At 36.8% G+C, this 12,058-nt stretch overlaps 1 protein-coding gene across 1 annotated transcript in view; it reads left to right on the forward strand.

The window, feature by feature from the left end:
• The window catches only part of DNAH11 (dynein axonemal heavy chain 11), a 301,905-nt gene that overhangs the window by 62,826 nt on the left and 227,021 nt on the right, over nt 1-12,058 (forward strand). Inside the window, exons 23-27 of the mRNA XM_045564154.1 lie at nt 413-571; nt 3,179-3,301; nt 4,022-4,144; nt 10,142-10,366; nt 11,541-11,632. Of these exons, the coding sequence (XP_045420110.1) occupies nt 413-571; nt 3,179-3,301; nt 4,022-4,144; nt 10,142-10,366; nt 11,541-11,632 (722 nt within the window). The remainder of the gene's footprint in view (nt 1-412; nt 572-3,178; nt 3,302-4,021; nt 4,145-10,141; nt 10,367-11,540; nt 11,633-12,058) is intronic.

Consider the following 12,058-nt stretch of genomic DNA (forward strand, 5'->3'; position numbering starts at 1 on the left):
GGCAGCCAGTGTTTCCAGGCTACCATGTAAATGAGTCAGAAATTCAAAAGGCATTTTAGTAACAATCTGTTTTCTCTCATTTATGTTTTTAGAGAAAACATTCTTCATTGCACGTGTCCTGTGAACTCTGTTACTTACCTACATTTAATATCCTGTTGGTTTCCTCATGGGACATCCATTTAGATCTAGTGAATAACAAACCAGCGTATCCAAGTGACTTGTACACGGTGGACTCATAGTGTACAAACAAGTGGAGCCCTTTCCATTTCTCTGGTTTTGGTCCTTAGCCTGGGATTTAAATACTTTCAATCTCTTTCTTAATCCAGGAGTGGGAAAATGTGTATTTCTTCCAAAGGAGACAAATTATATCTTATTATATCTAGGGAACTGGGTTTTTCTCACTTCTCTTTAGGAAATCTCGTCCCTAGACAAGGAAGTCCGTGTCTGGGATGCGTACGCAGGCCTGGCAGGCGCAGTGAGGGACATGACAACCTCGCTGAGAGCCGTCGCAGAGTTACAGAACCCCGCCCTCAGGGACAGGCACTGGCGCCAGCTGATGAAGACTGTTGGGGTCAGTATCATGGGTCTCTCTAACTGAATATTTTTGTGACTGTGAAGTGTCATTCATTGGTTCTAATCATCAGGGATGGGGTGGAATTTGCGAAGAGATTTGCCAAATGCGAAGAGATCAAGCTCTTTGAGATAAAACCAGTGGACTGGACACCTGCAGATCCTAGTTCTCACCCCCTTTCATCTCTTACTGCCTGTGTGACCTCAAGCAAGTCACTTAACCTCTCTCGTTTCAGTTTTGCTTTTTGTTAATATAATGAGGGGGATCTTGTAAGGAGCATATGAGATAATATGAAAGCATTTTATACAGCACCAAATGTCTGCAAAGCAGCTTATTGTGGAGAGGATCAGAAGGTATGAAAGTGAATTTGGGGGGAGTAGAATTCTGAAATTGTGATTTTTTCCCCCATAATTTATTTCATAATGGTGTCTTTTTTGATGATCTTTTGATGGTTTCAGTTTTATTGCAAGATGTAAAATGGTTTCTCATGTGTCCATGCCACCCGAGGTTCTATTTTCTTGCCTTTTTATATCTATTGAAAAGCAAATACATCAGCCTTACACTTTATTTTTCAAGGAAAGTGACCTTTATGAGTTTAAAATATGTGAAAGGAAGCTGCGTGTGTGTGTGTGTTTTCTCCTTAGGCAAATCAAGAGCTTGAGGGACACGCTGTGAAGAGAGGCTCACAGATGTGAAGGAGAGTTTGCAGGGAAGGGAGACAGGGGCAAGGGCAGCTTAGAGAAGTGGGAACAGCCTGGGCTTTGTGGTTCCAGCCCTTACAGTAACTGGGATCTTGGGCAAGTTGCCTTCTGTGAAATAAAAATAATGCTTCCCATGCAGACTCGGTGAACAAATTGGAGATTACACACACATATATAGAGTCATGCGCTGCATAATGAGATTTTGGTTGACTGGTTGTGTATATGCCGATGGTCCCATAAGATTATAATATTCATACCATTAAAATGGTAATATCTACTGTACCATTTTTACGTTTCGATATGTTTAGATACACAAATACTTATCACTGTGTTACAGTTGCCTGTGGTGTTCAGTCCAGTAACATGCTGTACAGGTGTGTAGCCTAGGAGCAATAGGCTATACCATATAGCCTAGGAGTGAGGTAGGCCATGCCATCTAGGTTTATATGAGTACATTCTACAATGTTTGAAAAATGATAAAATCCCCTAATACTGTATTTCTCAGAATGTATCTCCATCATTATGTGACATGTGACTGTATACATATAAAGGACCAAGCATGTAGTAATTGCTCGATAAAAGCTCCCTGAAGCTGTCATTATTACAATAATATTTTTCATAGGGTCTTTTAGACATTGTATGTTGAGACTTTGTAATAGATTTTTTCCTTCAGAAAATCTTCATTGAGTCTTTTAATAGGCAGTGAGTGGACTATACACCTGGCTCCCCACCCTCTCCTCATATTTCAAACAATGAGATTTTGCCACACTACAGTCTTGGCTTCCCTGTCATTATGCCTTTCTGCAAGGTGGAACAGTCATGTTCTCTGGCAGACAATGTGGAAAGAGGCACCTTCCTCCAGGCTGTCCCCAGGACAGTAGAGCAGAGGCTGGATTTAGTCTCCATTTGTCACCTAGGCTGGCATCCATGTTCAGTACTCAAATTGCACAGCTAATTAGAACAGCCCTGTTGCACAGTCCTACTGAGTGAGGTCAAAACTGATGCAAAGATAGGCTGACCAACTCAGCTGGTTTGCCCAGGACTTTCCACGTTCAGGTTTTAGCACTGAAAGTCTTATATCCTGAAACCCTCTGTCCTGGGCAAACCGCATGTGTGGTCCCCCTGTGCAGAGGAGCGGATGGTGCTGAGGAGCGTCACAGGGTAGGGAGAGCCAGGGGGCATGCAGCATCCAAGAAGCAGAGACTGGATATTCTTGGCAAAAGCAGGAAAGAAAATGGCTTTCCTGCAAGTGTGTGGCCAGGTCAGCTCTTCATTTATAAGAGCCGAGTGAGTTTGGGCACCGAGGAAGAGCTCAGAGCTTCCTGAGAACTGAATACTGGAGTGGGGTGGGATGAGTCAATAAGATGACGAGGAAATAAATGTGAATTACTTGTCACATGGTAAATATGAATAATGACACTATGAGTAAGAGTATTTTTTGCCAAGGAACTAAGATTGAATTAGTGATAAAACTAGGTTAAATCACGGAAGCAACTGGGAATTATGTTCAGTGAATAGGGTTCTTTAGGAAGAAAAGACAAATGAGCCACTACCTGATTCCTGGGATTTCAACCAAATTATAATAAACAAACAATGAGATTCTCTTTAAAAATGGGTTTTGTGGGCAAAGGAGATAAGAAATGTGCTGACAAGGGAAGGCTATGAAACGAAAGTAGTGTAGCATGAACATGGCTAAACCTTGGCGCTTGCTTACCGCGGATAATGCCTCCGTAACTGTGAGTTAGAAAAGAATGTCTTGGACCGTCCACACCTTTCAGAACTAGAGGTGTACTTGGCACCTAGCTCGAGCATATTTTAGTTATGATTCAATTCTCTGGCCATTAGGCAAAAGGAACCATGAACATATGTGGAATATAAAGTCTACGTTTTTTTTTCTCCTAAGCAGGTCAAGTTTTCAATAAGTGAAGCCACAACTTTGGCAGATTTGTTAGCACTGCAGTTGCACAGAGTGGAAGATGATGTCCGAAAGATTGTGGACAAAGCTGTGAAGGAACTGGGGACTGAGAAGGTAGTGTCCTCAGACTATGTCTTTCCACTAGGCTAATTTTGGGTATTAGTGTAGAAGCTGACTTGGAGAGGGCCTCTCAGTGCTCTGGGGCTTTGGATTCACAAGTCCTAGTTTGTTCTTTGCTGCTCGTTAGGTGTGCGAGTTGGGCAGCAAACAGAATCATTCTATTAATAAGTCACAGTAAATATGTAAAACAAGAAGTTTGGCCCTGTTGATGATGACAACAACAGAAAATGTTATGTATCCTTCACTTTATAGCAAGCACCATTCTAAGCACTTTATTTATATGAACTCATTGAATCCTCTGAGCTAAGTAATATTATTATCCCTATTTTACAGACGGGGAAACTGAGATATAGAGAGGTAATTAACTTAGATTCACACAGGGGACTGAAGTTCACATTCAGGATACTACTCTCTCATGCTAGCTAATTTGTAAATAATATCTACCAAACCTTTATGTAATTGTCCCTTCCTACTCTCAATTTCTGTTTTGGTGAAGGATGTAAAATTCAAATTCAATAGAAGTTTGATATTAGTGTGGTAAAATTCATTCCCCAAACCTCATCGCCATGTATTATTTGGAAGAAAAAAATGAGGCAAATAATACTTGATATCTGGTTTTTTGGAAATTGTAAATATTTTTTAAATTTTGTGTACTAGCCCAGATGTTGATCCTAAATTTGTGCACATAACTTAATTTATACTGTTGATTACTAGGTTATTATTGAAATCAGTCAGACCTGGGCGACCATGGAGTTTTCTTATGAAGTTCACTATCGAACAGGCATTCCATTACTGAAGTCTGATGAACAACTTTTTGAGACTCTAGAGCACAACCAAGTAAGATGGATATTTTTATTCCAGATTTTTAATTTAATTTTATTTTTTTAAATTGACTAATAATTATACATATTTATGGAGTACAATATGACATTTTGACAATATGTCTACAATGTGGAATGATTAAATCAGGCTAATTAACAAATCCATCACCTCATATACTTATTTTTTGTAGTGAAAATGTTTTAAATCTACTCTTTTAGCAATTTTGAAATACACAATGCATTATTATTATTTATTATGGTCACCATTCTGTGCAATAGATCACTAATGCTTATTCCTCCTAACTGCAACTTTGTACCCTTTGATCAACATCTCCTCTTTCCCCACCCACCACACCCTCCACCCCTCAGTCTCTGGTAATCATCATTCTACTCTCTGCTTCTGTGAGTTCAACTTTTTTAGATTTCACATGTAAGTGACATCATGTGGTATTTGTCTTTCTATGCCTGGCTTATTTCACTTAGCATAATGTCCTCCAGGTTCATGCATGTCGTCACAAATGACAAGATTTCCCGCTTTTTAAAAGGGAATAGTGTTCCATTGTGTACATACCACATTTTCTTTTTCCATTCATCTGATGGTGGACACCTAGGTTGCTTCCGTATCTTAGCTACTGTGAATAATGCTGCAATTAACATGGGAGTACAGATATCTCTTCAGCAAACTAATTTCATTTCATTTCAATATATACTTAGAAGTGGGATTGCTGGATCATGTGGTAGTTCTATTTTTAGTTTTCTGAAAAACTTCCATACTGTTTTCCATAATGGCTATATTAATTTACATTCCCACCAACAGCATACAAGGGTTCCTTTTTCTCTACACCCTCTCCAACACTTACTATCCTTTGTCTTTTTGATAATAGCCATTCTAACCAGTGTGAGGTGATAATGTATTGTGGGTTAAATTTGCATTTCCCTGACAATCAGTAATGATGAGCATTTTTTCCCAAACACTTGTTTGCCATTTGTATGTTGTCTTTTGAGAAGTATCTATCAGGTCCTTTGCCCGTTCTTTGATTGGGTGGTTTTCTTGCTATTGAGTTGTTTGAGTTCCTTATATATTTTGGATATTAGCCCCTTATCAAATGTGTGGTTTGTAAATATATTCTCCCAATCTATGCCTTGTCTCCTCACTGTGTTGTTTCCTTTGCTGTATGGAACTTTTTGGTTTGATGCAATCCCATTTATCTATTTTTGCTTTTGTTGCCATGCTTTTGGGGTCATATGCAAAAAATCTGTGCCCAGGCCAATGTCATGATGCTTTCCCCTGTTTTCTTCTAGTAGTTTTATAGTTTCAAGTCTTACATTTAACTTTTTAATCCATTTTAAGTTGATTTTTGTATATAGTGTGAGATGTGAGATAACAGTCCAATTTCATTATTCTCTTTGTGGATATCCAGTCTTGAAAGCACCATTTATTGAAGAGGCTGTCCCTTCTCCATCATGTGTTCTTGGAACCTTTTTGCAAGTCAATTGACCATAATGTATGAGTTTAATTCTGGGTTCTCCATCCTGTTCTATTGGTCAATGTGTCTGTTTTTGTGTCAGTATCATACTGTGTTGATTTCTATAACTTTGTAATAAATTTTGAAGTAAGTTTTGGTTTTTTGCTTAGGATTCCTTTGGCTATTTGACATCTTTTGTGATTACATACAAATTTTAGGATTGTTTTTTCTGTTTTTGTGGAAAATAGAATTTTGAATAGGGATTACATTGAATATGTAGATCACTTTGGGTAGTGTGTCAGTTCATTTTGTGCTACTATAGCATAATATAGCAGACTGGATAATTTATAATGAGCAAGAATTTATTTGGCTCACAGTTCTGGAGGCTGGGAAGTCCAAGATTGAAGGGCCATCTGGGGAGGGACTTTTTGTGGTGTCCTAACATGATGGAAGCCATCATATGGCAAGAGAGAGCAAGAGAGGGTTGAACTTTTGTAACACATCTACTCTTGTGATAATGTGCCTACCTTTTATAATAACAAACATTAATGAGGGCAGAGCCCAAATGACCTAATCACCTCCAAAATGTCCCACCTCAAACACTGTTGTATGAGAGATTAAGTTTCTAACACCTGAACCTTGGGGAACACATTCAAATCATAGCAGGTAGTATGGACATTTTAACAATATTAATTATTCCAGTCTATGAACATGGATATCTTTCCATTTGTGTCATTTATAATTCCTTTCATCAATGTTTCATAGTTTTCAGTATACAGAACTTTCACCTCCTTGGTTAAATTTGCTCCTAAGTTTTTGAAAAATATTTTTTAAATTGTTGCATAATAGATGTACATAGTTTTGGGATACATGTGATAATTTCATGCATTCTCATTATTTTTAAAGATCAAATCATGTACTTAAATCACCTTAAATATTTGTCTTTTCTTTATGCTAGAATTATTTGAATTATTCTCTTCTAGCTACTTTGGAACATACAATAGATTATTGTAAACTATAGTCATCCTATTGATCTAATGCTAAGTCTTATTTCTTCTGTTGAACTGTATTTTCTTACGCTATTGGGAATGGGACTGCTTTATTAATTTCTTTTTCAGATAGTTCATTGTTAGTGTAAAAGAACACTACTGATTTTTGTGTGTTGATTTTTGTCCCCTGCAACCTTACTGAATTTATCAGGTCTAACAGTTTTTGGTGGAATCTTTAGGGTTTTCAGTATATAAGATCATATCTTCAGTAAACAGAGACAATTTCACTTTTTCCGTTTCCTATTTGGATGCCTTTTATTTCTTTTTCTTGTCTAATTGCTCTGGTTAGATCTTCCAGTACTGTGTTGAATAGAAGTGGTTAGAGTGGGCATCCTTGTCTTGTTCCTAATCTTATAGGAAAATCTTTCAGCTTTTCATTGTTGAATACGATGTTAGCTGTTGGCTTTTCTTACGTGGTCTTTATTGTGTTGAAGTACATTCCTTCTGTACCTAATTTATTGACAGTTTTTATCATAAAAGGATGTTAAATTGTATCAAATGCTTTTCCTGCATGTATTCAGATGGTCATATGGTTTTTGTCTTCTATTCTGTTAATATGATGCATCACATTTATTGATTTGTGTATATTGAACCATCCTTGCATCCTAGGGGTAAATCCCACTTGATCTTAGTGAATGAGCCTTTTAATGTGCTGTTGAATTCACTTTGCTAGTATTTTGTTGAGGATTTTTACATCTGTGTTCATCAAGGATATTGGTCCATAATTGTCTTTTCTCATAGTATTGTCTGGCTTTGGTATTAGAGTAGTGCTGGCTGCATAAAATGCATTTGGAAATATTCCTCCTCCCTTAATTTTTTGAATGAGTCTGAGAAGAAGTGGTACTAGTTCTTCCTTAAATGTTTGGTAGAATTCTATGGTGAAGCTATCTGGTCCTGGGTTTTTCTTTAATGGGAGATTTTTTTTTAGTATTGATTCAATCTTGTTACTCCTTACTGGTTTGTTCATATTTTATTTCTTTTTGATTCAGTTCTTGGTAGGTTGTATGTTTTTAGGAATGCATCCATTTATGCTAGGTTAGCTGATTTGTTGGCATGTAATTGTTCATAGTAGTCTCTTATGATCCTTTGTATTTCTGTAATATGAATTGTAATATCTCCTCTTTTGTTTCTAATTTTATTTGAGTCATCTCTCTTTTTTTGGTCTGGCTAAAGGTTTGTCAATTTTGTTTATCTTTTCAAAGAACCAATTCTTAGTTTCATTGATTTTTTTTTTTTCCTATCGTCTTTCTAGACTCTACATATTTCCACTCTGATCATTATTATTTACCTCTTTCTATTGATTTGGGTTTAGTTTGTTTTTCTAGTTCCTTGAGGGATAATGTTAAGTTATTTATTTGAGACCTTCATTTTGATATAGGTATTTATTGCTATAAACTTCCCCTGTAGAGCTACTTTTGCAGCATTTCATAAGTTTTGGTATGTTCCATTTCTGTTTCCATTTGTCTCAAGATATTTTCTAATTTCTGTTTCAGTTTCTTCTTTGACCAATTGGTTGTTCAGGAGCATGTTGTTTAATTTCCATATATCTGTGATTTTCTAAAATTTCTGTTATTAATTTCTAATTTTATTTCATTATGGTCAGAAAAGATACTTGACGTGATTTTGATCTTCTCAAATTTGTTAAGACTTGTTTTGTGGCCTAACATATGATCTATCCTGGAGAATGTTTCATGTGCACTTGAGAAAATGTGTTTGCTGCTGCTGTTGGATGAAATGTTCTGTCCATGTCTGTTAGGTACCTTCGGGCTAAAGTAAACAAGTCCCCTGTTTCCCTATTGATTTTTCACCTGGATAATCTGTTGTTGAAAGTGAAGTATTGTTACATTGCAGTCTATCTTACCCTTTAGATCTATTAATATTTGCTTTACATATTTAGGTGCTCCAATGTTGGATAAATATATATTTAAAATCAGATTTTTTATTTTAAATCATATTAGACTTTTTCCAAGTTCTAATAATCAACATTTATTTATTTATTCATGGAGCATCTATTTGTACCAGGCTCCAGGAGTGATACCATTTGGGATCCAAAGGTATGAACCCTTATTCTCTAGGAACTTGCCATTATTGAGTAGGGAGACAAACAGAAGGACTTCAAGGAGCCTAAGAAGAGACAGAGAGGCTGTTTGATTGGGGAGGGCAAAGGACTCTGGGAGGGCCTTGTAAGGTGATAGTGTTTATGCTGAGACTTGAAGGATGGGCTAGTATTCAACAAAAAATTGCAGTCAGAAAATGATATTTAGGCAATGGGGACAATGTTAGTGGCACCTTGGAATGCCAGAATGAGTCTGCCATTCAGAGATAATTTTAAGAGTTCAGTTTCCTTGGAATATAGATTGTCTTTAAGGGAGTAATGAAAAGTACGGCTGGAGAGATTGGCCTGACCACAGCATATATGGTCTTGAGTTATCAAATTATAGGGGTTAGCGTCTCTTTGGACATGAGAGATAAGAAAGGTGGAAGAGACAAACTATTCAGAGGAAATAATAGCAGTAGTGTTATTAGACACAAGGCACTTAGGAGGAAAAAAACTGGTTTAGAGAGATAGCATTATTATTTTCAGTGTTAGCATGAGGAATATTTATGTAAAGGTAGAAAGTCAGACCAGAGCTTGGCACAGAGGTTCAGTCCAGAGCTGTAGGTTGGAAGGTCATTGTCGATATCTTGAGAATTGATGAGCCAGACAAAGAGAGGTAAATAACATAAGCCAGCTGAGAATACAGCCTTGGAAAAGGCTGCATTTGGTGAACAAGAAGAGAAGACAAAAGGAGGCAGGAAGAGAGTGGTCAGAGAAATAGTAGAATCAGGATACTGCAGTATCGTAGAAAACAACACATGGGTTTTTTCCCCCCAACAAAGAGTCAAGTGTGTTTAAAAGCTAGAGGTGGAGGAGAATGAGCAGAATTCTACTCAGTGACTTTCTGAGATTTCAGTGTCAGAGAATGGTCTGAAGGGCTAACCAGACTACATGGCATTAAAGCAAGCCCCCTGATAAGAGAGCTTAGTATCATAGTAACCTGAAAAGGGTGGAAAATGGAAGCTTGAGGGCCTAGCAGGCTGAAGGGAAGTTTGCTTTACTTTGGGGGGATTAAAAAATACAAACAACCTTGGAATGATTAGTAGACAGGAACCGGGGGGAGAGTGATGAAAGAATACAGCTCAATTCCTAAAACTGCACCCCTATGCACAATATTTTTTCCGGCTTGCAATGAGATGTATGGTCTTCTTGTGGAAGAAATTAAATGCAGCTGCTTATATTTATCTTTTTCCTTTGGGGAAAAATGTTGAAATGAGTATTTACTGCCATTCATTCACTCATTTACTCATTTAGCAAAAAATTTATTGAATACCTGTTCCAGGTATTACATGCTAGCCCCAAGAATCCAGCAAGAAACAGAATAGATGTGGGTCCCTCCTCATAGCACTCACAGTCTACTAAATTTAGCTGCTATTTAGAATTCTTTGCCTTTATTTTAGGTTCAATTGCAGACTCTTCTTCAAAGCAAATATGTGGAATATTTCATGGAACAAGTCTTAAGCTGGCAAAATAAATTAAACATAGCAGACTCAGTCATTTTTACTTGGCTGGAAGTCCAGCGAACTTGGTCTCACCTGGAAAGCATTTTTGTTTGTTCAGAAGATATTCAGATCCAGCTTGTGAAAGATGCTAGAAGATTCGATGGAGTGGATGCTGAATTTAAGGTTTGTCCAAGACAGCCTGTATCCTATGCTAGCAAAGTTTTGTACAGAAACATGATCTGGGGTATCATATTTCTAAAAAGGAATATATTTTTGCATTTCAGTAAGCAGGAGCAAGGGAATTTTTTCTATAAAGGGCCAGGTAGTACATATTAAATATTTTAGATGTTGCAGATTGTGCAGCCTCTGTACCACCTACTCAGTGCTGCCACTGTGGCATGAAAGAAGACACACACAACACATAAATGAATGCTCATGGCTATCCACTAATAAAACTTTATTACTAGACTCCGAAATTTGAATTTCACTTAATTTTCCAGTGTCACAAAATATGTTTCTTTTGACTTTTTTTAACCATTTAAAAATATAAAAACCATTTTTAACTTCTGGGTTTTACAAAATCAGAGAGTGGGCCATATGTGTCCCATGGGCCATAGATTGCTGACCCCTGCAGTAAGAAAAGTAAATAGATTCATCTTCCTAAGGAAAAGACAGTGAAGGAGCAACAGGTAACAAATAGTAAGACTAGTTTGGCTTTTCTTTTCCAGAAGAGCCACAGAAAACACATGGAGCTGTGCACATAGTAACAATAACTGGTAGACTTCTAGTAAAGAGTTATAGTTATACCCTTCTTATAAAAATGGGGATTAAATGTTGTCTTCTTTCTACCTAAAGCAGAACCCCCCGAGGAATTTTGATTCATATAACGTCTGAGGAGGAAAAATAGATTTTTTAGCTCTTTCTAGTTTTTATGTAGATATACTTAAGATTCTGGGGGGAGCATGTGCTCGCTAACTTTCTCTTTCTCTCCCTCCTTTCCTTCCTCCCTCCCTCCCTCCTTCCCTCTCTCCCCCTCCCAGTTCCCTTCCCCCTTCCGTTTCCTTTCTTGATTCCTTTTTTGTTTGATTTAGAAGATAGAACATCCATGTGGGCCTGGAATGGTGGTAATGCCCATCACATTTATTTTGATACAAATTATGTGATTATACATTATTTTCTTAATTTAAAGTCGCAAAGCAAAAGTAAACAGATGTGGTGTCAGGCATTCCTAGAAGTCTCCTTAACCTTGCCTCCTTATTGCTTGTTTGTTCTTCATTTTTTGATCCCCAAAATGGGGATTAGAAATTTAGAAAAGAAATTTCTAATATCAATGGCTCTATGTTGTACGTTCATACAGGAGTTAATGTTCAAGACAGCCAAAGTAAAAAATGTTTTAGAAGCAACGTGCAGACCTAATCTCTATGAAAAACTTAAAGATTTACAGTACAGGTAAGAATAAAGGTATATAAAGTGATCAGTTTGCTATAATTTTATAAAATTTCTTTCACATACCTAATAGTACTTAATACCATGTTATTATATGTGCAGCCTCTACTAAATTATTTTATAATTTTGCTTATAATTGTTTAGTTGCCTTATACACATTACGTGGTACATATATACATATGATTTAATGCAAATAACCACAAATATATTTCTGTTTTCTGAAAAGAGTATTATAATAGTAAAATTAAAATATCTTATTATCAAGAGATTTAACATGATTGATCATTTCTTTCATCAAACTGTCCTTCAAATATTGATTGAACACCCCCTGTAGGGTACGACCTGGGATTGTACTCAGTTATTTTAGTTCTTTAGTTTGTATATAGTTTCATTTTATTAGAAATTATCCTTAGAGAACATATTAGCATT

This window comes from Lemur catta, chromosome 11, assembly GCF_020740605.2.
Source record: "Lemur catta isolate mLemCat1 chromosome 11, mLemCat1.pri, whole genome shotgun sequence".
In the NCBI taxonomy this organism is placed as follows: Eukaryota; Metazoa; Chordata; class Mammalia; order Primates; family Lemuridae; genus Lemur; species Lemur catta.